The following is a 26,940-nucleotide window of genomic DNA, read 5'->3' as shown; positions in this document are numbered from 1 at the left end:
TGAGCGACTGCCTCCAGGACACCCCTCACTGCGACATCGGCAGCCCTGCAAGGCCATGGTGAGTACTGAGAGCCCAAAGCTCCAGTGGGGAGAGAGAAAATCCACTAGATTTTCCACCAGGATAGATTGAATGGGAAGGGAGTGATGGAGGCAACAGGGATCTGAGGGTCAAGGGTCCCTCCTGTCCTGGAAAGGGGGTGAGCAAACTGAGAAGCATCTGGCTGGATCAGCAGCACCCCATAGGGAACAGGGAGGTGTATCCCGTGCTAGCAGAGTTTTCTAACTGGGGCAGACCTTTTGGGGGTCCAAATGCCATTTTGCTCCTTTCCCTTCCTCCATGCAGCGGTTGTGTCCCCCAAAGCCCTCCTGCTCTCCCTCCTCTTGGCAGACCCCTCCAGTAAGAGGGAACGGCTGCTGGAGCAGACACTGGAATGAGGGATGATGGGCAGGGTGGGACAGTGAGGGGCTCTGTCCTTCACCCTTCTTTACAACACACGCTGAGCCATTTCTGGTTGTTTCAAGCCTCAGTGCAGGAGAAGGCAGAATTTTTTATTAAGCAAATACTTTAATAAGTGCACAGCAGGGTGAGGAAGCACCTAATGACTACAGCCCTTGTGCAGCCTCAGCACCACTCCCAAAGCTGGGGTTCCAAAAGGGATATCTCGCCCTGGTGCCAAGCCTTTCACCTGTGACTGGGAGAAGTGATTTCCCGCCTCATCTTTCCTTGAACATATTTGGCTAAATTCACCAGGAGCTGTAATTTAAGCAAGAATCTTAATGCCCCTCCATATCCCAGAGCTGCAGGGGGAAAGCAGCAAGCCCCCAGGGAAGAGAGTCCCAGCCCAGAGCTACCACAAAGGAGTCACGACTAAGGGCAATTTCATGCTTTTATTCCACCCCAAAAAAAGCCAGTGAGTTAATGATACATCCTTGAACCCCTGCAGGCACCCAAGAAAGCCAAGAAGAGGATTGAAGGTGCTAATTCCAATGTCTTCTCCATGTTCGAGCAGGCCCAGATCCAGGAATTCAAAGAGGTAGGTGGGTTTGGTGGGAAGGGCTGAGGGTCCTTGATGTGATATGACCTTCAGCTCTTTCCTTGGTGCTCTCAGATCAGGGACAGCTGGTTCTCAGCAAGAGGCAGCACACCCAGTTTTTGGGTCGCTTTATTTTAAAAGTGAGAATAACAGCTCAGTGACGTTGTTAAATATGGCATTGCCTCCGAGCTTCCAAGGAACCTGCACCCCACAGAGCAGCCGGCAGCATCCCAGAGAGCCAGAGCACATCTCCCAGCTAACTCCCACCTGCAGTGCCAGGAGCTCTTACCCTCTGCACAGCAGGCACTTGGTCCTGTGTAGATTTCAGTTCCAGGGATAACCGGACCCAGCTGGGGAGCTGATGATTCAGGCTGGCTTCTGTCATTGGTCTGCCACCGCCTGAGGCTGCAAGGACCAGGATTGCTGCTGGATTAGGGATTAGGGTGGGTTGTTGCTCCCTCACTGGGTGAGGACTCCCAGAGCCCCACCCTGGGAGGGCTCAAAGGGCCCTTGTCCCATCCAAGTTGAAGGGAGGAGGAGGAGAGCACTAAAGCCTTTGCAAAGGCCAACAATTCTCCCTCTCCCTGTGCTCCCTCCTCCTGTGCTTCCAGGCATTCACCATCATGGATCAGAACCGGGATGGCTTCATCGACAAGGCGGATCTGAGAGACACATTTGCTGCCCTCGGTGAGCCCCTGTTCAGCACCCTCCCCTCCCCAACAGCTTTGCCAGCATTATACCTATTAAGTGATAAACGAGGGGAGACCCCCCCAGTAACCAAGCCCCCATCATTAACTGGATCTCCCATTTTGCCAAAACCCTCCTGATCCATACCCAGGCCTGTTAGCCCGTGAGATTCCACACGGGTGAACCCAGAGCAGCTCCCACAGCAGCGCTGGTTTATCCCATCAGTACTAGAGCCAGCTCCTGGATTACACTGAGCCAAATGCCTTTTCCCATGCTTAGAAGCACCTGGCTGTGCCCATCCCACGGCATCCCGGGGTGTGCAGGCATTAAGGGGATTTACGGGATCTGGGAGAGACTGTGACGTTGTGAGCTTGGCTCTCCCATCAGGGAGGTCACCATGAATCAGCAATGGGGCTAGGGAGTCCCAGGGACAACCCAGCCCCAGGAAAAAGGATGGAGGCATTCAGTCCCATTACCCTCTGGCACTGGAGACCAGAGGAAACCCCAATGGTGGTGGTTTTGACCCAAAACACCTCCTGAGGAGGGCTGAAGCAGGCTGATCTGTGGAGCAGTGAGGGAAGGAAGCAGCACAGCATCACTCTTTTCTGTGATCCTGGAGCCCGAGGAACCAGAGCTGGACATGGTTCCCCCACCTCACTCCTACTACTGCTGTTCCTTGTCAGAGGTGGCTCCCCAGGGATGTGCTGCTTCCCTGGGGTGGGGGGAAATCCCCCACAGGAAGGATCCCACGGTGTGTTTTAGCCCCCAGCACATAGAGCAGAGCAGCCAAACATGGATATGGAATTGTTCCAACACGGCTCTCCCCAGGGCGCCTGAATGTGAAAAATGAGGAGATCGATGAGATGATAAAGGAGGCCCCTGGTCCGATCAACTTCACCGTGTTCCTCACCATGTTTGGGGAGAAACTCAAGGGTGAGTTTGGGGAGCTGGAGGGGTGGTCAGTGGGCACCCAGGGAGCTGGGGGGTGGTTGGTGGGTACCCACACCGTCACCAACATCCTGTCCCACCTGGCCAAGCCACCCAGCTCCTGGGACTCCAAACCCTTCCAGGTGAGACCTGTCAAAGAATCTTTGAAGGGTCCGGATCTCACTCCATCTCATACCTGTTGGGGGAATATGAGATGGTCTCCGTGCCTCAGTTTCCCCAGCCATTTACAAAACCCAAACAGCTGTGATGCTGCTGTCCTCACAGGAAGGGGGGGACAGGAGTTCTTGCAGTACCTCTGAGCGTTCTGACACCAGCAGTGGCACCAATGGCCACCCTGGCTACCAGCCACACTCTGACCCACTGTCCCATCCAGCTGCACCCTGTATCATGTACTTTACCCAAGGAATGCAGCCTCCTGCAGATCTCCAGGAGGCTACAGGGCCCCAAGGGCTGAGCCTGGAGCTCTATAAATACACTCCAAAGATTAGATAAATGCCGGATGCCGGAGCGGTGGCAACACAGCCTGCTTTGTGCTCACACCACCACCCTGCGTCCGCTCCTTTACGTGCCACCACCCGCACTCAAGTGTCCAGTTGCAGGGTCAGCATTCCTGCAGAGACCCTGCTTCCCCCTATGAAGGCTGGGGGAAGCAGGAGGATTCCTGCTCTGCCACCTCCAATGGCCATGGCTGTGTCACCCACAGGTGCTGACCCGGAGGAGACGATCCTGAACGCATTCAAGGTGTTTGATCCAGAGGGGAAAGGCCTGAAATCTGCCTAGTGAGTGCAAGGGTATCTGGGGCAGGGGGTTAGGAGGGGGTGTCCCCACCAAGACCTCCCCAGTGCTTACCACACTCTCTTGTTTGCAGCATCAAAGAAATGCTGATGACGCAGGGCGAGAGGTTTTCCCAGGAAGAGGTATGAGCTGCTTCCCACCCTCTACCAGCCTCCTGTGCCATTCATCCCAACAGAACCCATCCCTTCTCCCAGCCCTGGTCCCAAACCCCTTCTCTGCCACATTTTCAACCTGGCTCTTCCCTGGCAGATCGACCAGATGTTTGCAGCCTTCCCTCCAGACATGTCAGGCAACCTGGATTACAAGAACCTGGTCCATGTCATCACGCACGGCGAAGAGAAGGACTAGCCCACGCTCAGGGCTGGGGCTGCCACTGGGAGATCACCTCTCCCCAGATCACACGGGGTTTCCCTTTCCTCTTCCCCTGGAGAGGCATGTGCCTGGGAATTTGGCACAGGAATGGCATCCACATTAAACTGCCTTTTGGCAAGAGGATGCACCCGCTGGTATGAGCAGTGCTTGGGCATGTGTGGTGTGTCTCCACGGTGCGTCTGTGCCCCACAGGACCCCTCCCAGACCCCACTGCCCCCAGACTTCCAGCCCTCCTGCACATCACCCTTGTGTGCCCTCGAATCCCTCTGCCTTGCTGTCTCCCTGCTCCCACCCCACAGCCCATTCCACACTGGACTCTGGCCATCCCATCTGGTCCCGTCAGCCCAGGACCAGCACTAGCTCAGATTTACTTTAGGCAGCAGAGAGTTACCAGCTTGGCAGGGAACACCCTGCAAGCACAGTCACCCCCCTGCATCCCAGGCCCCTCAGGCAGGCACAGTGCAGGAGCAGGACTGTGGTCCCCAAATCTGGCTTTAGGAAGCACACTGGGCTGTGTGACAGGGATGTCACCCCAACATAGAGCAGCTGATCCTGACCATGGCTGTGGGTCTGTCAGCAGTTGGTGAGGCCTGGCCAAAATACCACCTCGTGAGCTTTTGCAGGCTGCGGAAGGTGTTGGGCTCCTTCCAGAGAGGGAATATGGAATGATGTCCAGGACACAGAAATTCAGGAATGAAACTGCTTCTTTACTTCGCCCGTGCTGGGCTCTTTGATGGGGATCTCCTCCTCTTCCTGCCTGTGCTGGGGGGCTTGGCCGCCTCCTCCTCGTGCCTCTTGATAACCATCTGACGCAGCTGGTCCTTGTCCAGCGGCTCTTCCACTGCCCAAGAGAATGGCCACCCCATGGTATCACGAGCTTTATATACCCAGTGGGGCAGGACAGGATGGTTGGATTGACTGGGGAGGATGTGCGTGGATGTGTGTGTGAGGATGCAGGGGTTGGCCACGGGGGAATTGGGGAACGGCTGCTGCCTGGCCATGGCCCTTCCCTCCCTCCTCTCGTGCTCACCAGTGCCGGGGTCGGTGCTGTCCGGGTCGGGGGGCGGTGGGCAGAGCTTGTTCCGATCCAGCACCCAGAGGAGCCCTGAATTTCCGCTCATGGGGCTGATGAAGGACTGCGACCGGTGCGCGCGGTCGACTGACGTGTAGCGCAGGAGGGACTCCAGCACCAGGAACTCATTGACCTTCTCCTCCACAGGACCTGGGTGGGAAGGAGCAGCACCCCACAGGGTCCCTGCACCGAGATCCTGCACCAGGACCCTGCCCAAACCCACCCCTGGCCTTTGCAGAGCAGGGGTTCCATTGGCTTCCCCGAGGCAGCGTCAGTGGGCAGCCTGACTCCCCGGGGGCAAGGGACCAAGGCTAGGTCATGGAATCATAGAATCACAGAATCACTAAGGTTGGAAAAGACCTCCAAGATCATCAAGTCTAACCTTCAACTGAATACCCCCATGCCTACTAAACCATATCACAAAGTGCCACATTCACTTGTTTTTGGAACACTTTGAGGATGGTTCCCTGGGGAGTCTGTTTCAACACTTGACCACTCTGTCAGTGAAGAAATTTTTCCTAATATCCAGCCTGAACCTCCCTTCATGCAATTCCCCTTGTCCTGTTGCCAACTGCCTGGGAGAAGAGGCTGACCCCCACCTCTCTACAATGCCCAGAGACAAGATGAGGGTTTTGGGGGTCCACTGGGGTGTTTATACAGCTGAGTTGGCTCCCGAATTTGCTGGGAATTTGGTGCTGCAAATTCACCCTGGGGACACCCTGCCTTGATGGGGCAGAGGGAAAAAACCAGCTCAATTAGAACACAGAGGGTGGTGGACACACACAGCTCAGGCCGTGTGGTGTGGGAAGGCAGGCCTACCAAAAAGTGGCAGCAAGCTGCTCCCGAGCGGCTTCACTATCTTTGTGGTGTCACAGTCAATGTCTTTCAGGAGGGACTCTATGCGGGATTGAAGCTGTCCCAGGAGTTTGCTGCTCTCTTTGCATTTGGCTTCATACTTGTTGGCCTCCTCAATGGTTTCTGTTAATTTTGCCTATCAACAAAGGTTTTGGCAGGTGTCACACCAGCTCCTTGCTGATTCCACCACCCCAGTGCTGCCCAGTTTCAATCTGAACATTGGAGACAGAGTCACAGAATCACAGAATGGGTCAGGTTGGAAGGGACCACAGTGGGTCATCTGGTCCAACCTTCCTGCTCATCCTGGAGCACATCACACAGGATTGCATCCAGGTGGTTCTGGAATATATCCAGTGAGGGAGACTCCACACACTCTGTGGACAGTCTGATCCAGTGCTTGGCCACCTACACAGTACTCTTTAAATACAAACTAAAGAAGACATCCCAGGAGAGGCTGTGGGATGCTCCCATCCCTGCGGGGAAGAAGGTCTGTGAAGGGGATTCCAAACTCCCCATGCCAGACCAGGGCTGGCAGGAGCCCCACTGTCACCCTCTCACCATGCACTGGGAGCTGCCAAAACCTTTTCAGGGCCCTTTTCTGCCCACACCTCTCCAGCCACTCGCCAGAGCAGCGCTGACAGGACCAGACTCCCTGGGACAAATGCCGGGACAGACAGGGATCTGCAGCCCTTCCAGAGGGAATTCATGGCTGCCATACCTCCAGCTCCTGCATGACATGAAACCGGGTTGTCTCCTCCTCTTCCCGCTCCATCATGATGGCTGTCATATCATCCTGTGTAAACACAAGCACATGGAAGGGGTGCTGATGGAATGCCCACCAGACATGTCAAACAGAGGCTGGGGACACGCCTCTGCCCTGGGATCAGGGACATCCCTCTGGACTCCTCTGGGGACCGCTGTCCCCAGGCCAGGAGGGCAGGGGATGGATGACCCCACTTTTCATTCCAGCCAGCGCCACACACTCCAAGGAAGCCCTTGGCTGTCCTGGATACTGCAGTATTTTTCCTGGGTACACGGTGGCAGCATTGAGACACGTTTAGTTCTGACAACACAGCGTTGGGAATTGCATTTTTGGCTACTCCTTCGCATCCCCCAAATCCCACCCGTGTGCCTGTGAGCCAGGCTCTGGTGTGGGCAGTGATGCTGGACACTCGGGAGAGGACAAACCCACCCCAGGCCAAAAGCACTGCATGGAAAGGGGAGACATGAAGAGCCTGGAACAGACCTGGATGGCCTTGATCCTCTGTCTCATGCCCTCATTCCTGACGTTCAGCCTAATGGCATAGGCAAAGAGGATGAAGAATCTCCTGTTCTTTTCCACGAACTCATCCAAGAGCTGGTCGATCTCTCCGTCCGACAGCTCCAGCAAGCGCTTGTAAGCCACCTCATAACTCTCTGCCTGGCTCTGCTTCGCCCACTCAGCTGCCTTCAAAGCTGAGAGAGACAGAGAGCCCCGGTTGTCCCTCCTGCAGTGCTGTGGGGTTTGGTGTGGTGCTCCCCAGAGGGGTAGAGAGTGCCTTTATTTTACAGAGAAACTAAGCAGGGAGCTCAATGTTCTCAAGGGAATGGAGCAAACACAGTGGGATGCCTTACCAGGAGGATAAAATAAGTACATTAGATTAGATTATTTTAGATTAGATTAGATGTTAGGAAGAAATTTTTCCCTGTGAGAGTGGGGAGGCCCTGGTACAGGTTGCCCAGAGAAGCTGTGGATGCCTCTTTCCTGGAAGTGTTCAAGACAGGTTGGACGGGGCTTGGAGCAACCTAGGCTGGTGGAAGATGTCCCTGACCATGGCAGGGGGTGGAATGAGATGGGCTTTAAGGTCCTTTGTAACCCAAACCAACCCCAAACATGACAAAGGCAGCCATGGCTGTAAGAGGAGCAGGTTCCCAAGGGCACCCCAAGGCACTCAGTGCTGAGTGGTCTCACTCAGTTATCACTGTTTAGCCTTTTCCCTTTTAGGGTGAAGGTTGGGTTAGGGAGCCTGCAGGCAGGGCAGAGGTGCCATAAACCACCATAACCAGTCCCCCACCAACTCTGTGGACTTTGGGTTTGTGGTCCCAGTTACACACATCCTCCCTCCTCTGATACCTTCTCTCTGTTTGGCCTTTTCCTTCAATTCAGAGAGATCTGTACATTTGGTGACAAAGAAATTTTTCAGTCTGATCTCCTGCTGAAGGGCACACTTCAGGTCCAGCATCTTGATGTTGAACTGGATGGTGTCTCTGATGCGTGCTTCCCTAATGTCCGAGATCTTCGAGAGATACTCCATCCTGCACACAGAGAGCAGCAGTCACTCCGTGCTTTGTGTTCCTGGCCATACCCATGGATCCCTGTGCCTGATCTAGCAAAGGCCCCGTGATGCTGTGCCTGTTCCTGGCTCTCATCTGGATGTAGTGGTGTTAGTCCAAGGCCAGCAGCAAACAAACACAGCTCTTGGTGGGGTTTGGCACTCGAGCATCGTGCCCAACTCAGGTGGGACTCAGAAGGAAGAGACTCCTCCATGGGGCAATTCATCCCATCCTGAGAAACATCTGGGATCGGTGGAATAAAACACCCTCGAGGTACTTATCTCCCTGCACTGACCAGCACCCAGCTCTGGATGAGAGCAGTTGGTCTCTTAATATCAATACTCATCGCTGGTATTGCCTGTCAGCACCAAGTTTTCCTCTCAGGGCTGGCAGGGTCACGTACCACTGCTCGTAGTCTTCTGTGGCGAGTTCAACAGCAGAGTTCAACAGTCTATTCTGCTGAGTCAGCTGCCTGTCATACTTCCAGTAGTAGTTGTCAAAAACGGCTTTCTGGATTTTCAGGCTTCGGGTCTCCTCCCGGAGCTCGTTATTCCGGGTCAGGATGGTGTTGTAACGCACAGTGGCCTGGGGAGAGCGGAGCAAAAGATTTGGAACCGGTGGGAGATTGAGGGGCTCAGGTGTCTTCTTGAAGACCTTGACTAGGGCAGGGACAAACACAGTCCAAGAGATTTGAAGTTGGCCCTGCACTGCCCTCCTCCCCAAGAGAGGAAAGGCAACAGAAGACCAGGGCAATCACAGCAGAGACCTGGAGCTGGTGTTGTCCAAGGTAAGGTGGCTGCAGGCAGCTTGGTTTGATCGCTAAACAGGTGCAGACCTTCAGGACTCTTGGCACAGCACAAGCCCTGCTTTTGGGTCACCAAGCTTGAAGGAGCCTTTGAGATATTCTGGGAGCAGTCAGGCCAGGGGAATCAGACAGGTGCTTTCTGCAGCTTATGTCAACCACAGAAATTTGCACCGTTGTGCTTTGTCCTGACCAAGAAGGTCCCAGGCCCCTCTGTGACCCCACAAAGGTCTCCAAAATGTTTGCTTACTTGGTTTAGGCGGAATTCCAGTCCATCGACCTTCTCCTGCAGCCGTTTGTGATTCCTTGCTTCCAGTGCCTTCGCTGTAATCTCTCTTTGCTTTGTAATCTCTCTTTCCAGCTCTAGCACCTGCACATACACAGAGGGGGGAAAAAAAAAAGGCAGTATAATCTCCACCCCTGCCTTCTGGACTCTTGTCAGGACACACAGCCAAAGAAAATACCCTCTGTTGACCTGAACTGCAGCAATCATGTCATTAATGAGCTCATAGTTATAGAAGCAGCTTTAATCCCAAAGGATCCCATCCTGCATATCCAGAAACAAAAACTGTAAGTGGGAATGGGTTTATTTTCGTGTCATGAAGGAAACGCAGCTGCCTCTGGAGGGAACTCCAGCAGGTGTTGAGCACAGCACAGCAGCACTCTGTGGGGTGGGAGAGGCAAGGAGGATGGGTTTTGGTTGGGGTATTGTGCTGTCCAGGCAGGGATCCATGGGGTTCTCCCTAGAAATCAGCAGAGGAAAATTTTGCCAGAAGTGGGAAGCTATCAGAGCAAATAAATCCACGGGAAGAATGAAGTAGTTGGGGAACAGCAAAGCAGGGGGCAGGTCAGGGAGATATGACTGAGCCAAGAGATCCCTGACAAAGCTGACGCTGTTGGGAAAGCTCTGCAGCACCTGCAGCAACTGCAAACTATCCAAGCATGTTCCCTGTCTTCCATCATGGGCAGCTGGCTCAAAGCAGAAGGCTGAAGGGACCTGTCACTTCCATAGCCCCACGTTTCCCTTGGCCTCCCACCCCACTGCTGCCCAAATCCAACCCGGATGTCCTCAGGAGAAGGAATGGGACATCCCTTAGGTGCTGCTGCTCCTCTATTTGTCACATCTCAGGCAGCGCAAACATTCCATTTTTGCCTTTTTCAGGACAATAAAAAAAGTGAAGGGAGAAGCAGAGGGAAGTTGTGTGACTCCAGGCAGGGATCTGCCATCCCAGAGGGGCTGCAAGCACTGGTGAGACAACCAGTTTTAGAGTCTGACCTTACTTTTCCAGTCAGTGCTGCTGACTTGAATGGGAGCCTGGCTCTACCCACTTGTCATTGTCATGTGTCATTTGCCAGGAGGAATATTCCAAGGCCTGAATTAAATGTTTTACATTGAGGAGTTTCAGCCAGGGAATGGTCCAAATGCCCTTACCTGCTTGCCCAGGTCAGCTATCTGGGCTTTTCTCTCTTTGATCAGGGCATCATTCTGATTTCTGATCTGAAAAAGGGTTTCAACCTTTACACGATTTCGGTTTTCTATCATCACATTATTTGGTGAATAGATCTGGCTCAGCATTAGTGACACATGTCTGTGTTCTTGTTTCAGATCATCTATTGCTTTTCTGTAAAAATGGAATGACAAATAACATTTAGCACATCCCATCTGCAAGGCCAGGGCAGGTCCTTACCCCTCCCCATCTCACCACTCTGGTCCCCACCATCTCTTTATAAAAAAGAGAGAACAACTTTTTACACAGTCAGATAGTGATAAGACAAGAATGAATGGGTTTTAACTGAAAGAGGAGAAATTTAGATTAGATTTAGGAGGAAGTTCTAAGAATGAGGATGGCACAGTTTGCCCAGAGAAGCTGTGGCTGCCTCATCCCTGGAAGTGTCCAAGGCCAGCTTGGGTGGGGTTTGGAGCAACCTGGTCTAGTGCAAAATGTCCCTGCCCATGGCACAGGGTGGAACTGGACGAGCCTTAAGGTCCCTTCCAACCCAAACCCTTGTGTGATTCTGCAGCTCATGGAGTTGCTTCCCAAGCACAGTGTGGCCTATGGATCTGTACTCACTGCTGAGCCTGGATTTGCCTCCAGATTTCGGCATCATAAAATTTCCTCTTGCACGCTGCATGATGATACTGTGTCTGCAGGTGCCTGATCTCCATTTTAGCCTTTCTCTCCTTCTCATGCTCAGAGAGTTCCGAAAGGTCCTGGCTCTTGGAGGGTTTCCTCTGCTGTCACAGAGAGGGAGGGTTTGGTCACTTGAGCAAACACAAGCAGCACTGGCAGCTGGCAGAGCCGGACATGGGGGAGTGGGTGAATGGTATCACAAGCCCCAGCTCTTCTCTGACACCTGAGATACTCATCACCACCTGAAACCTCAGTTCCTGGGCAGAGAACAGACCATCACCACCGGGCAGGGCAGGGGATTGCAGGCTGTCACCTCTTTTATCAGACTGCAAGGACCACGTGAGTCAGAACCGAACCCACTTGTGCTGTGGACTTGGGGGAAGCCAGATGACCTTGACCATGAGTGGAGCAGGAGTGCTCCCATCTCTGCATAGGGAAAGGTGACTTCTACTGAGAACCTGCCCAACAGTGAGCACTGAAGCTGTGGCAGTTAGATTCACCACCACTTGTGTCCTCAGCTGACCCATATTGCCTAAATCTGCCTCTCACAACACCCAAATATCATGCCATGGCCTCACCCCTGGTACAGGAGGGCAGGCAGAAACAGCCCCACTGCAACCCAGCACCTTGCTGGCAGAAGCAAGGCTGGCTCCCTACTGCTGGACCTGTATTCCAACAGGTATGATCCCTATGGTAGATCTTCTGCAGTCCCTGCAAAGTTCAGCTTTAGTTTGTGCTTCATTTTCACCTTTGAGCTCTTCATTTTTCCTGTCTAGCTCTGCCGGTTACTCTGTAGACGCCTCGGGAAGGGAACAAGGGAGACTCTGCAGGGACAGGATCGCTTTCCAAGGGAAAAAATGAAACAGGAGTAATGGGGTGGTTGTGTCCTCCTGCCCATCCCTCAGCACCCGCTCGCGTGTTTGGCACAGGAGGAAACCATCACAGATGGCTGCGAGAGGAATAAAAGGAGAGCATTTTTAGTGATGTCATCATGAAATGATCGAGTTTACAAGTAGGGGAGGAACAGATGGTTTGAGCTATTCCACCCCGTTCAGTACCTGGGTTTCCATAGAAATTCCAGCGAGGTCAGTCCCCCCCCACCCTGTGCCAGCGGGCAGAATTCCTGAAGAACACCTGGATTCACCCCCCCATCCCGCTGCTGCCAGGAAGGGCTCTAGAGTGGACCCCACATCCCTTATCCCAAAGCTGGTCCCCAGCAGCCACACTGCAGCCCTCTGGGTCCCCTTGAACCTCACAACACTGCTCAGCCCCCCCAGGGTACTGCAGCTCCTCTCCAGCCAGGAGACAGAACCATAGTGGAGTTGTGTATTCCCAAAGATCAACTTCTATTTCCAGTAGGAAGCTTAGGAGAGGTGAGAACCTAGAAGGGAACAGGTCCCAGGCCCATCCTGTGCCCTGCACTGCCCCATGCCCTGTGGAACAATCACTGGCCTGGTTGCCATAGCGGCATCATCACAATGGAGTGTGGATGGTGCTCCAAGGATCACTAAGAAGGATGGAGCAAGGAGTTGCTGGGACCCCACACTACGTGGACCAAAGGAGTTTCCATGACCCAAAACCAGCCCTGAACCACATGCTCTGATATCTCTCTGACTTTATGTCCACAGCAAGAAGAAACTGTCTTTTTACCCGTTCTCCTCTTTCCAGTGTTCGAACTGACCCATAACCTGGAACTTTGAAGCCTTTTGCTCCAACAGGAGCATCCAGGGGTTCACCATCCCCAGCAGCACTTTGGGATCACAGCTGCTCTTCCCTCCCCATCCTTCCCAGCTCTACATCCAGCTTTCTGAGCTTCTTGGATTTTATCTGTTCTGCTCACGAAGAGGCAACAATCACCACACACCACTGTTGTCCTCCTCAGCATCCAGACCCCCTCAAGGTGCCCACTGTCAGGAGAGAGCAGTGGTTGGCACTGCCAGCCTGGGGAAGGTCCCTGGAGACTGAGACCAGTTAGGCAGCTGATTAGGGGCCAAATTGAGGCTTCATGCCTGCTTCTCTCCCTTCCATGCAGGGAAGCACATGGGATCCATGTACTGAGTCACAAGGGCCATGATAATCCGTTCCCTGTAAGCTGGAGCACATGGCCAGCTCCTTCCCAGGGACTCAAACGCTGGGATCCCTGGAGGGCTGGAGTACAGGAATCTGTGTTTTGTAGCCCTGGAGTTGCTTACTCAGCTGTGGGGTAAAGGGGAACAGAGAAGTACTAAAGGTGAGCAAAGGGCACCCGTGTCCCAGTTTGCAGGGCTGCAGTGAGTTCAAAGCCATGAGCAAAATCCTCGGCCAACACGTCGCTCCCAAGGCAGCACGTCCCCTTATCCCAGAGACTTTGATGAGCTAACAATCCAGTCACCAAGTACCAGGCTAATTCCCAGTCAGATAGGCTCTGAGAAGGCATTTAATTGGAAATTATTTTCATGGCAGGGAGCAGAATGTGGTGTTTGATAAGAAAAATCACAGCCGAGGGCAGAATGATGCTGGGAAGGCACCGGAGCCTGAGGGTCCTGCTGGGGCCAGGAGAAGCTCCTGCATCTTCCTGCATGATCAACAGCTCCAGGGGATAATAAGAGCAAGCTCTCCAGGGCTGAGGTTGTCCCTCAATCCCAGTGGCCCTTGTTATGCTGCACACCCCTTTTCCTCACCCTCAGCAGAAACAGGGCCAAGCCTCCAGTTCGGAATAAAGGTAGAGGTGCACGGGTGAACATCATTATTCCAGAAACAATACCACTGGGTGGCTTGAAATCCTGTTTTTCCTTGGCTTGGACTGGTCCAGCCTCAAAATACAGCCCACATTGTCTGTCCTTTTTTGTGTTCTTCTCCATGGACCAATTCTCAACTGTTTAACAAGAACAAGTCAGTAAATTAAGCTATTCAGGAGGGCTCTGATTTGGCAGAGTCTGTGTCTGTCACCCTCATTGCAGAAGCATTGATTTCACTAAAGGGGACTGTTTTCACCCAAACAATGCCCAACTGTCAGGCTTGCTCTGAGTGAGGGTGACTTCATTGTCTGAATGGACCTTTAAGCAGAAGGTAATTGGAGCAGTATGAGATTGTCCATAAGATCTGAATCCAACAAATCTCCAACTTCTGGGAGAAACAGAAGAAAAGTGACTTTCTGTGCAATTTTCACCTTAACCCATCTTCCCTGATTTAACAGGTACATTTAGCACTGATTGACATGGAGAAATTATTCTTTCAGCCGCAGATCTGGGGGCTGATTGAAACTACCTGTACTATTTTAAGGGTTGAATTCTGATCTGTGCAAGCAGTGTAAATCCTTCCTGATTTCAGCAGAGATTTCCCTATTTCACCGGGTCCAGTTCCTGGTGGCAGCAGGGGATGGTCAGAGCTGGGCTGGCTCTGATCTGAGCTCCCCCCTGGGAGTGTCCCATCGACGTCAAACAAAATCTCTGGGGTAAATTAGAGAATCAGGCCCACATTTTCATGCAAATGTAGTACATTCATGTTACTTAATGCCTATTTATAATAAATCCAGAACTTAATTCTACTTAACCCGTCTTTAGTGTTTGACACATGAAATCGGTGAGTCAGAGGGCTAAATATGGAACTGTCAAAACTTTCTTTTTTCCCTCCTCTAAAAGCCTGGATTAAATCATAATCAAACTCCTGTCAGCTCCAGCAGCAGTGCTGGGAGAAGCAGGAAGATGCTGACAACTGCTAAGGCAGCTGGTGATGGGGAAAGATCTTCTCAGCCAGGAGATTGATGACAAAACCTCACAGAAAAGGTTGTGAATTCGGACACAGGCTGGGTCCATCTCTGCTGGAGTCATAGAATCATAGAATTATAAAATGGTTTGGGTTGGGAGGGGCCTTAAAGATCATCTTGTTCTACCCCCTGCCATGGGCAGGGGCAACTTCCACTATCCCAAGCCCTGTCCAACCTGGCCTTGGACACTTCCAGGGATGCAGCAGCTACAGCTCCTCTGAGCAACCTGTGCCAGGGTCTCCCCACCCTCTGAGTAAAAAATTTCTTCCTAACATCTAATCAAAATCTCTCCTCTTTTAGTTTAAAACCATTCCACTTTGTTCTATTGCCATCTGACCATATTAATGTCATCCTGTGGACCTGGAGTGACCCCTTGGCCTCCTGGTGTGACCTTACCAAGACCTGGCTTGCAAAAGGTGTCCCATGAGCACATTTGCTACCCAGGTTTTTATTTCTTTCCTCTGATGAATGTTATCTTCACATGTTCATGAACCATACCAGCCTTCAAGATCAGTTTTGGCCCCAAAAACCCGTTGTGAACACACTGAGAGCTGTGGTCCTGCAGCTTTTTGCAACTGAGTTTTCTCAGCCTGTTTCTTACAGAAAAGGTTTCTTTCAAAATACACACTTGTTTGGTCCTCAAATACTGAGCTATTCTCTCCCTGCACCATATCATTTCTTCCTCTCTGCCCTTCCTGGGTGGGGTAGAGACATCTCTATATGGACACATGGCTTCAAGTTTCAAGAGTAACTGGTATGAGAGAGAGGAGAGGAGGCTGTTGTCTGCCTGCTGGATTACAGCTGTAATTCCTCCTCACTCACAGAGGAAATTGTCATCCTAATTTCCTGCAGATGGGTTTCTTCTGAACTGCTGACACCAAGTGAAATGCGATTTCCAGCAGGGAACTGTCTCCTCTGTGGCATTACTGGGTATTATTTAAAGCGTCATTTGAGGAGCAAGTTCCCCAAGCCTTGACTTTGGGAGAGTAAAACTCTTCCACAGCAGGCTCAGCCACTCCAGCAGAGCCTATTAACATGGATTTCATCCTCTGTGCTCCCTCCCAGCCACCTCTGGCAGCAGCAGGTATTCCCTGCTGAATTACTGCTCAAAGGCTGCTGCTGCAGGGGGGGAATGAAGAAGGGAAATAGTCGAGGACGTGCTGAAAGCAAGAAGAGACCTCTGAAAATTTCACTGGCCTGAGGTCAAACCTGGCATGTAGGAGGCACACAGACACTGTGGGATGATTTCACCTAAAGGAAGAGAACAGGGGACTCAAGGACAGAAGCTACTGTCACATGAGGTCATGCCTGATCAGAAATGGGTTCTCTGGGATTTCCCATCCCTGGAAGTGTTCAAGACCAGGTTGGATGGGGATTGGAGCAACCTGATCTAGTGGAAGCTGTCCCTGCTCATGGCAAGTGGTTGGAACGAGATGATCTTCCAACCCAAACCATTCTGTGATTTTATGACATTGTATTTCACTGTGATTTAGGCAAAGCTTCACAAAGTAACTCTCTTAGTGGGGCTGCTGGTCTCTCAGAGGTTTTGGAGGCATGAAACCCAGGCGGGAGGCAGGGGTTTTTGCTGTTTTGCTGAGGGGTGGGATACGTGATGCAATAGCTCTCCAAGTCTGCCAGGGCTATGGCTGAGCTTAGCTAGTAATTTCCCACATTCCGTTCTTCCCGAGGGAAGTCAGTTGGCAAATCCAGAGGCTGTGCTGGAAACCCTGCATGCCAGATTGAGCTGGGGAGCACTGGGAGGAGGGATGGGAGGGTGGTTTGTGGCTGAGGAAGTGGCACATCACAGGTGAAGTCCCTTCCCCGCTGATCCTGGTGGCTCCACGTCAGGTCCGGGCAGAGCTGGGCAGGCCGGGAGAGCACAGCAGGTACAGCCTGGTTTAGAAGAGCTATTTCCAATTAATCGTTCCTGATTACTGTCCTGTGCAAGGCTCCTGGTCAGCACTAAGAATACCTTATTAGTTGAACATGCTCTGCCAGTGGCTTAAGGCAACTCAGGATTTGCCTATATAAGATCACTCAGGGAAACTATTCTGAATTAACATTTAAAGGCAATTAATTAAACTGCTGTATGGCTGTTCTGCACCACCTGCGTCCAGTTTATTTTCTTTTACTTTTCTTTTCCAAACCAAATAAAAGCCAGTTGATCTCTAGGTTGGACACAGGAGGAAAGTATCCTGGGGGAACTCATAAGCCCTAAAGAAAGCAGGACAACTGAAATAAATCTGCCTGGAGAAACTGCATCCCAGGTCCAGCCCGGTGGGATGTTGATAAAGACAGTTCCAGAGCTTTCTGTCTCCCCAGTTTTGGCTTTATGGGAGAGGTTTGGGCACTCTTGTTCCCTTCCAACAGCAACTGCAGCACTGGGAAGAAACTGAGTGCGCCAAGTGCTCTGGCTCAGTGACGTTAATGCCATGTTACGTAGGTGACAGAGTGAGACAGTAAATGCTCAGCCAAGAGCAGGCAGAGGACCCGAGGAGGATCAGCAGGGTGTCCCTGCCCAAGATTTTCCCAGTGGCTGGGGCAGAAAGCCGAGGACACAGCAGTGAGCAGGTCCATGGGACAAGGCAGAGCAGCACAAACCTCCCTGGAGAGGAGTCAGCCCAGCAAAGCCACTTGGAGCCTCTTTGTTTGATTTAGGACGTGTCTCCCAGTAATTAGCCTGGCTCGGCCCTGCCATTTCTCTGAAGCTTGGGTTTCAGACCAGCTCACGCCAAGAATAGCCGCTTTCCCAGCCTGCCACCGGCACCACAGCCCTGCTCTGGAGCAGGAACAGATTGTTCGGAACAAGCTGGTCCATTTGCCATTCCTGGGAGCTGGCTGGATTTGCTGTTTATTGCCACTCACTCAGTGACTGATCTTGTGCAAGATCACAGCTATCAGTGCCTCCCCTCCCCTCTGCTGCGGCTCCACGGCTCTCACTGTCAGTCCAAGGCTTTCCGAGGGACATCAACTGATTTTTGTAATAGTTGTTACTCAAGAGTTCATTTAAATTAAAGCTTTAGGAAAGAAAATCCCAAGGGTTTGGGCTGCATGTTTCTCTTAGTGTAAATCTGAAGCAGCTCCCAAGGAAATGCAGAGGTGACATGAATCAAAGTCAGGTTATAATGAATCCTCCTGGGTGCTTTCCCACATTTCTGGGACTAGTTCAAAAAGGAGCTGCACAGCTTGGAGATGGGTTAGAAAAGAGAGTCCATTTCTAATCCTGTTGTTGAAGGAGTGGGTTGGATGTACAGGGAGGTCATCCCCACTGGTCAGGAGCATCCTGTCCCACCAGCAACCAGTGGTCCCTGCTTTTCCTACTGGTACCTTCCCAGACAGGTGGAAGTAGGCTGGGACAGCCCAGGAATGCTGGGCTGGCTGGGGCAGAGGGATGCAGGGATGCAGGATCCCCTGCTCACTGCTCAGAGGGAGGAGAGGCTCAGAAGGCGTCAGAGCTGTGCCAGTTGCTTGGCAACTCCCTGCAAATCTCTATCCTGTCAGAAGACATTTTTTCCAGTGATTTGGATGGGTTTCACAGGCACAGGATCAGGCTTGGATGATCAGGTGGTTTTAAGAAACCACACATTGTACCTGGAGAGGCCACACACCCGCTTTGGTCTGGTCCTGGCCACGCAGCAGCTTCTGAAGGGCAGAGCAGAGCAGGGAGGGCTGTGAGGGGGTGACGAGGCTTCCTGGGGCTCCTACACCTCCATTTCAGCCTCTGCTCAGCGACCACAATGCTCTGCATCATCTGTGTCCCAGCAAACAACAGGGAATGGAGCACACTCACCCTCTCCCATCTGCAGGCAACCCATGGATGGAATGTAAGCCACCTCTGGGGGGCAATGAGGGGTGGATGTGAGCCCAGGTGAGCTCCTCTCTGGTCCCATTGGCTCTCTAGGCTGAGAGAGAAGCTGAACCAGGCTGATTCCAGCTCAGTCTTTGCATCTCTCCATCACTGCAAGAGCAAGGCTGTGGTGGCATCATCCTCTGGTGATCCCAGCTAGGCTTTCCTTTGACATCCCATGCCTCAACCATCCTTCAGTCCACACCTTGAGCCCCAAAACTGAGTGGTCAAACCTGACCTGGAAATCCATCTAGCTCCTCTGTGACTGCCCAGCATCTGTGGTCTTCACTTTATGTGCAGAGAGGAAGGACAAAGAAGATGGGCCGGGTTGTTCCCAACATTTGATGGAGAACAAGCAAAGCAGAACACTGGGGACCATGCTGGGTTTGGCAGTCGAATCTTAACAAAAAAGTGGCAAAACAGCCCTAAACCACTGCCAAAAAGGCTGGATCCTGGCACATACAGCATCTCTGTTCATCTCTACTTCGCTCCACTCCTGCTTGCATTTCCCATGGGAGATGCTCCTGGCTTTGTCACCTTCGAGCTGCAGGAGCCCGGCATCACCATCACCATCACCAGTTGTCATCCAAGAGAGGAAGGATGAGCCATCCAAAGCTCCCTTTAACCCCCTCCGCACTTCAGCATGAGCCCATTTGTGTGGGAGCTGATCCTTCTGCTCGGAGCTAATGAAGAGGGAATTTCCTCAAGGGAAATAAAATGGTCTCAGCCTGAAAAGGCTTTTTTCGCCTGGATTTTTTGGTTGGGAACAGCGGCTGGAATTTTCCTCTCGGCTCTGCTGACACAACCCCTTCTCATCCAGTGTGGGAGGGGAATTTGGCCCGCTGATCCTCTGTGCCAAGTTTAGATCGGGATAATGATATACTGTTCGGGTTTCTATAGATTCTCAGGTCACTTTGCAAACATGAATTAATCTTGACAACGCAGCTGCAAGGAAATGGAGGTTTTATTGTTCCTGATTTAAAGAGAGGGAAACTGAGACCTGGGGAGCACAAGCTTTTCACAAGGTTGCACAGAAAACAAGCAATGGAGGCTGGGAGCAAGCCCAGGGTCCCGAAAGCCTTTCCGCTCCTCGCTGAGCTGCAGAGGCTCCTTCCCACACAAACCCATTCTGGAGCATCGTTTTACACCAGCCCAAAATGTAACTCTCTTTTTATATTTAGCTCCCAGGTTCTGTAAAGGGACGTTATGTAACAGACCTCAAGTGTGGCATTTTATAATTTACCAGCTCAACTTGTGCTGCTTCTCAAAACCCGCCTGTGCACTGTATTCCCCGGCTCCCCCTTGCCCATCTCCTTCTGAGCTGGCAGAACATCCCACTGGGCACCCATCTGTGGTTTTAGAGCCCCTTGGCGTGCCATCCCAGCCCGCCACGCTGGCTCTCAGGCAATTAGTGCTGTCGCCAGCTCCATTTTTATTGCCGAGCTCTTTGCTCCTGCAGGAGGAGAGGACGTCACTGGATGTGCTGCTCTCGGAGGGCAGGCACAGCCCTCGCTGGTGGAAAATCCTCTTTTGGGTTGCAAAAGGGTCCAACAGGCTCTGAAATCCCCAGTGAGGGTAGGAGAGTACCCAAGCCCCTCTGCCCAGCTGGTCCCATCCATCTATCCCTCCAAGGAAAATAGGTATCCCCAAATCTGGAAGTGAGTGAGGTGATGCAGCAGGCAGCCAGCACCATGTGGTGATGCCACACTGCCACACGGTCCCTGTATCCCTCCCACTGCCAGGCACACCAGGAGGGCTGTGGACCCCTATGCCTCAGAAATGGGGGCTTCACACCCTGGGATGCATCCCTAGGGAGGAGAAACCCAACCCCAAGCTCCAGAGGCCATGCAGTGTCTGTGATGCTCAGTGCTCCCGACAACCTGTCTGGTCCCATCCAGCTCTGCCGCTCCGGTCCGGCACAGGAGCCTGACGCCTTGGGAAGGCCCCTCATGGCCACACACTTGTCCCCACACGTGTCCTCGCTCTGTGACTGACGGTGAGTTAAGCACAGACCTACCGGAGCGGGAAGAGCACATGTCCTAATGGTGAGAGCTCAGCCTGCTCCCTCTGCCCGCAGCAAACTGGTGCTCCAGGCCTGGCAGAGAGATTTTCCAGCAGCTCCTCTGCTCTGGAAGCAAGATCCACCCTGGACACAGCTGGTCCTGCCAGGGGACAGGAGTCTACTCCAGCACAGAGCAGAGCTGGCAAATACCAAACCACAACCGCACTGGCAGCCCACAGACTCCTGTCCCATCTGTGTGTTGACGCTTCTCAGCGCTCTGGATGTCTAGTGACTGATGAAGAGTTTGGAAATCTGAGGAGTAAGGAGGGAAACACCAGGGTCCCTGCCATCATCCAGCTCGAGAGGCTGCGGAGAGGCACTGCAGGTAAAGCACCATTGCAGGGCTGACACCTCCAAGGTGAGCTGGTGCTGGCAGGACAAACACAACTGACAGCGTTCCTGGCTTCCATCCTTGCCTGCAGGCAGAGGCAAGGAGACACATTAAGGAATATTTGCTGAAGTGGAATAGAGAGGGACATCCTGGCTTACCCCAGCTCACCCCTCAGCCCCTCTGCTGCTGCTGGGGCCTGGGACAAGCCAACAGCAGCCCTGGGCGGGCAGATGGACGGACAGACAGCCCTGATGGATGGACAGACAGCCCTGCTGTGCTCATCTCCAAGCCAGAATAACAAAGTGACCCCACACTTCTTTCAGCTGAGCTGAGCAATAATGTGGAATAGCCTTAAATCCTGAGTGTGCCTCTTCCAAGACATTATTTCTATAATAATATATATCAACTGGAGCTCCCTGGAAGTTTTACCGTAAGCTCTGGTGCCGATGAGCAGTGAGAGCTCATCCGGCTGCTTGTTTCCTTCTCCCTCCAAAAGCCAAGCATTTAACTCCCAGGTTATTTTAACCCTCAACATCTGCAATAAACAGCGGAAGGGACTTGGTGTGCAACTCAGAGAGGGACGAGGAACTGACCGGAAACTTCAAATCCTGAGCTGAAAACACTGTTTTACTAAAAATACATGTTCAGGCTGTTTGAGCGCATGAGCCTGTCCCTGCCCTGGGAGCTGAGTTTCAGTCACATCACTGAACATCACCATCAAACAAGTGAAACAGAAGAGCATTAATTAATCAAGCAGTTGGCAGCACAGCATTTAAAGGCTGTGCTTGGGAGAACCCGGAGCAGTGAGCAGAGGATTTAAAACATCACTTCATGCTCCCACTGCACCCGAGGGGAGCTGGGGACACCCCGCAGCCCGAAAGCCACTTCCAGAGCAGGATCAGTGGCAGCACAGGGATGTGTTCACCCAGCCTGGGCATATATGATAGTTTCCACATTAATCAGAGCACAGTAAAAAACACCAAACAGAAACGAGCTCGCCAGCGTGGCCGAGCTCCCACCACAGTATCGAGTGTGTTGTTATCCTTGCTCTTTGAACCCCTAGGATTCCCAATCCCTCCTTGCAGCTTGGTTTTAAGCCCCGGGGAATTCAGCAGCGGTACGGCAGTTTCACCAAGTGACTCATGGCTCTTCACCTTTAGGTTTTATTGCCTCCCCGCTCCCTGCTTTCTCATGCAAATGTTAAGCTGCCAGAGTGCTGCGGCTCCGGGAGCGTTTCTGGCATCTCCTGCTGCTGCTGGAAGTCTGGATGAGACGGGGCGGGTCCATTCACTAGCTGGGGCTAGGAAGGCACTGCAATGTGCACACTCGATAATAAGTAAATGCATAATAAAAAATAAATGCAAACTGGGAAAAAAAATTAAATTAATTAGAATGTGTCTGTGGTCAAACAATGTAACACCGCAGGGAAAAGCTGCTGGCTTGTCTCACCTCCTCCTTCACAGATGGCGCCAGGGACAGGAGAACCTGGTCACGGCACAAGGGACATCAGGCAGCATGGGAGGGGGACACCCGGGTCGGGAAAAGGTCATTTGAGCAACCAAAATTTAAAATGGTGCAGGAAGAAGGAAGACACAGGCAATGGTGGCTGCTTGCCTTGTTTCAACCTACTGCCCACACTTACACTGCTGTGGAAAGAGAGACAGATGGTGTTGATCTGGGTTGAAACAGCAGTGAAGACCAAGCAGAGAAATTGTGGCTGCCCCATCCCTGTGAGTGTTCCAGGCCAGGCTGGACAGGGCTTGGAGCAACCTGGTCTAGTGGAAGGTGTCCCTGCCCATGGCAGGGGCTGGAACAAGATAAGCTTTAAGGCCCCTCCCAACCCATATCGTTCTGGGATTTTATGACTGGGAGAAGCAGCATGTGCTCATGGGTCCTCTTCCAGAGGCTGTGAAGGCACCTCATCATCAGGGCAGGCTCCACAGCATCCAGGACAGGCGTCTCCAGGGTCTTCAAGTCACTGCAGGGCTCCTGCACAGACCCCAGGGATGAGCAAGTCTTGGGGGTCACCCAAGGGTCAGTTTGTGTCCACCCCAAGTTCTTCCCCCATATCACTGGTCCCGGCACATGCCATGGATTTCCTTACTCAGCTGGGAAGGGCCGTGACCTTGCCTCTGCTTCTGCCTCATGTGTGCCAAATCACATCTATAAAAGAGAGAAAAGTTCAGCTGAAAAATACGGCTCACCTTTTTATACAAGAATATGGGATCTGTTACGTTCCAGCTGAAACCCTTCCAACAATCCAGGTGGGACTTTTTCTATAAATAAAACCATTTCTTTAAGGAAAAAAAAAAAGAAAAAGAAGGAAGGAAAAAAAAAAAGAGCTCTGGCAACTATCCCACGCCAAGAAAGACATTTAATTGAAGCCACACAAAAGGCAGTCGGTGTCAGCAGCAACTGCACTTCTATCGCCTCCAGAAACCCTGACGCACGGATCCAAACCCAAGGATGAATGTCAGCTGTCAGGTCCCTACGGCTCTGCAGTGACCTACATGCTACTGAGAAAAAAACCACCCAACACTTGTTTGAGGTTGTGTTGGGAGAAGTGACAAAGGTAGCACTTGGCAGAGGGGGGGTCACTGGGTTGGGAGCTGGGGTGAGGCATCCCCCACGCAGGCACTGCCCAGTGAGGCCCCTCTCCTGGGGAGCCTGTGGTATGAATCCCAGCTTGCACTGTTTCCTTCCTCATCCCCTGTTAGAAGAGTTAAATTCACAGCAAGAACTCTGCAGGCAAGTCAAAGGGTATTGGAAAAGGAGTGCAAGTGGAGCCCAAGGGCTGGAGACCACCAAGGTGTTGCCCTTTGGTGGGGGCTGCAGAGAAGCAGAGTGTGCAGTGCATGAGGAGTCTCTGATCCCCAGCAGGATTTCTCCATCTCTGGAGATGTTCCTCCTTCACCTCCAGAGACTTGTATTTCAGGCTGAACCACCTGGGAAGAAGTGGTTGTGCTGGGAAGTGTCCCTCTGAAGAGGTTTGCCAGAGAAGCTACAATGGTTCAAGTTATCATCAGATAATTTCAGGCATGCACAAACTTTCCCAAACTACTTTCCTTCTAAAATTCTGCCTCGTGGTCTCAAAATCCACTTTCCCCCCTCCTGCACAACAGGAAGGGACCTGTCCCTGCATCAGGTTTGGCCACACTGCACATGCAGTATCAATGGGAGCCTTGGGCCTCGTAGGGAATGTAGACTCATATGTGGGGTGTCTCTTCCCTGCCTGGACGGGAATCTGGTGACAAGATGTAATGATACATTTGAACCCTGAATGCATCCTGAATCATCAAAGCTGTCCTGGACTCATCCTGTGATCTTTACTTTACCTCTCAGGTGGAAGGAACGGACTGTCCGTGCCCACAGCCTTTCACTCCGAGGCACAAGTTTAACATCAGCCATCCATGTCTGACGGGCTGACCCGGAGCTGATGCAATGCTGAAATCTCACCCAGTCCCAGCCTGAATCTCACCTGCTACACAAACATGCAGGGCATTCTTACTGCAAACAAGGTAATTTACTTCTAAAGTGCAAAGAAATCACATGAAATAAAATACGGAGGGAAAGACGGGAAAAATTGAGCTCCTGGGGAGCAGGGACTGGAACAAAAGTGGCAAGTTTCCAAGGCTCCCTTTTCACCCAGATTAATGTTTCTGACTCTCTGGTCTCACCTGCTGCCTGGCAGTGGACATGTGCACGGAGCATTTATGTAAAAGGCCAATATATTGGCTAAACTCCACCACTGTGCTCACTATCTTTCACAGCACTTGGATTTGTCACCACATCCAAACCCAAACACTCATGATTTGTCACCAAAGGCACCCGGCTGGAGACAGCTGTGGGAGGGAGCCCAGCTCCATCCCCGTGGATCTGTCTCTGCCATCACCCTGAGATGGGATTGCAGCTCCCCGGGTTGTGTTTGCTTTAAACCAGCTCCCACCAGCACCCAAAGCACGTGGGTGCCACGGGGAGCCTTGCCCACCTTTCCATCAAGTCCACCCTCTCTGCTGCTGGGCTGAGCCCCCACATCCTCTCCAAGGGGTTCCAGCAGTTTGCCTGGATGAAGCCACCTATGACGTGGAGGAGAGAGCATTCCAGGAGAAGGAGGGATTCCTCAAGTTGCTTAAGGCATCCTCTGGATGCGGGTGCAGGTTTTTGAGCCAAGAGCACAGCTCAGAACGACTCAGGCTGAGGATTCCAGATGGGTTTAATCCGTTTCATACGCAGTCCCTCAATCGGATAATTACCATTAATTAAACAGGCTTGAACTCTGGCCATGCTCTCTTGGAAACCTGGAGAACCTGCTCTTGGAAGCGGCTGCGTGCCCAGGAGAGCCAGTGTGGGACCACATTTGCTGCCACAAGGCAGCTGTGACAAAGGCAGGACTGTTGGAATGTCCTGGACACCTGGTCCAAAGGGATGCCAGGGCAGAGGATACCCCAGCAACTCACAATGGTGTGCCCAAACTGTGCAGATAAAACAGAAAGGAATCCAGGGATCAGAGGTGATTCCAGCCACGGATCCCTCTGAATCCAATTTTGGCGCAATGTTATGTAAGAGCAGCCCAGCTCCTGAAAATCTGCCAGGCAAGGAGGAGGTGAGAATAGAAACAAATAAATAAGCACACGTGGCAGCTACCTCCACAGTGGACCACGTTTTCAAATGCTACATCTAAGCAGAAATTCCAGGTGTCCAAGGGCCGTCAGTGGCATTGTTCTGGATGTTCAGGAGCATAAGGGAAAACACAACCTGGATCAGCAAGCCACTGCCTTCTGAACATTTGTTACCTGTCCCAGGTGCACCTTCCTTCAGGCACATGCAGGTGGGGTTTCCCACATATTTCACCTGCATTTCCAAATCCTTGGTGGAATTAGGGATCTCTAAGGTACGTGGAAGATCTCTTTCTTGCTCCTGCATCTCATGTTCAGAGATGTGTCTCCTGCCAGGGTCTGCAGTGGCATCAGAGACACAGCAGCTGTTTGACCAACAGCAAATCATCAGACTTTCATCCTATTTCCACTTTCCCACTCCTGTGACAGCCCTCCTGATCCTCTTTTTCCATCAGGTTTAATTAAAGAAGCAGCTCAGCCTGGGAGCAGGGCTGTGCTGGGGTAAAATCTGAGGCCGTGTCCAGGCTGCTAATGGCATTTCTGGCCTGTGCAATGAGGAACATCCACGAGGTGTTTTCTCAAGCCACATGACACTGCAGCTGCACAAAAACGTCCCACTTTGAGAAGCAGTTTTCTCTCCTTGTTTTGCAAGGTCTGCTCCACACCATGGGACAACTCCCATCCCTCTGTACCACCACATCCAGGTGTACAAAGCAGCTCCATTTCCCAATGCCGCCTTTGCCCCCCCAGCACAGGGAAAAGACAGATTGTCCTCACCCCACCACAAACCAGCTGGAAAAGGGCTGAGAAGGCCCTTTGCTGGATGTACAACACTGGTTGCTGCCCATGTTTTTCCCTTTCCCCTCAGCCGAGCCCCGTGGAAGCCCTCAAGAACTTTCTAGCTGGTTATGAAACTCGCTTTGGCCGAGCATAGAGATTCCTGACAAAGAGGGGAGGACAGGGCTCCACTCGGTGCCAAAGCGGCGTCAACTGATCCGCTACGGCTGTTCTACACTTAAAGTCGGACAAAGCCTCCTTTGGAGCTGTTTCTCCTCTTTTTCTAAGCAATCATCACACTTGACAGGGATGCCCAGCCACAGACAGGACACATCAAAATGGCTCTTGTGCCTGGTGTAGCCCTAAAAGTCAGATTCATGTCAGAAGGGTGGTATGTGCTGTGTTTTCTTAATCCAAACAGTTGTAGCAGGAAAAATCCTATTGTGGTCACTGCTATATTAGAAAAAAGTGACTTATGACACTTTTACATGAGAAGGATTTTATTGGTAGTATTTCTACCAGTTTGAGCCTTCCAAAGCTCACCGGTTTTCC

At 52.1% G+C, this 26,940-nt stretch overlaps 2 protein-coding genes across 3 annotated transcripts; one reads left to right on the top strand and one right to left on the bottom strand.

Annotated features, from left to right (window-relative positions):
* On the top strand, window positions 1-3,953 carry MYL2 (myosin light chain 2). The gene is made up of 7 exons (XM_017814008.1): window positions 1-58; window positions 945-1,034; window positions 1,646-1,721; window positions 2,550-2,654; window positions 3,373-3,448; window positions 3,538-3,586; window positions 3,714-3,953. Exons 1-7 carry the CDS (start codon window positions 56-58, stop codon window positions 3,810-3,812), a joined length of 498 nt encoding a protein of 165 aa, XP_017669497.1. The 5' UTR covers window positions 1-55; the 3' UTR covers window positions 3,813-3,953.
* A 577-nt stretch (window positions 3,954-4,530) lies between these two features.
* On the bottom strand, window positions 4,531-12,466 carry CCDC63 (coiled-coil domain containing 63). 2 transcript variants are annotated; one of them, XM_017814047.1, is made up of 12 exons: window positions 12,392-12,466; window positions 11,759-11,851; window positions 10,951-11,114; window positions 10,311-10,500; window positions 9,129-9,248; window positions 8,480-8,661; window positions 7,877-8,058; window positions 7,010-7,218; window positions 6,482-6,556; window positions 5,728-5,899; window positions 4,867-5,058; window positions 4,531-4,677 (listed from the first exon to the last, which is right to left on the bottom strand). In XM_017814047.1, the coding sequence occupies exons 2-12, from the start codon at window positions 11,771-11,773 to the stop codon at window positions 4,544-4,546; spliced, it is 1,635 nt and encodes a 544-aa protein (XP_017669536.1). In that variant the 5' UTR covers window positions 11,774-11,851; window positions 12,392-12,466; the 3' UTR covers window positions 4,531-4,543. The 2 variants fall into 2 exon arrangements, with proteins under 2 accessions (XP_017669536.1, XP_017669537.1); XM_017814048.1 differs by having other exon boundaries at window positions 10,951-11,111.
* Between the last annotated feature and the right edge of the window lie 14,474 nt (window positions 12,467-26,940).

This window comes from Lepidothrix coronata, unplaced genomic scaffold (genome assembly GCF_001604755.1).
Source record: "Lepidothrix coronata isolate B3197 unplaced genomic scaffold, Lepidothrix_coronata-1.0 Scaffold44, whole genome shotgun sequence".
In the NCBI taxonomy this organism is placed as follows: domain Eukaryota; kingdom Metazoa; phylum Chordata; class Aves; order Passeriformes; family Pipridae; genus Lepidothrix; species Lepidothrix coronata.
The sequence above is the reverse complement of the archived record's forward strand: the minus strand, read 5'-3'. Positions and strand labels throughout refer to the sequence as shown.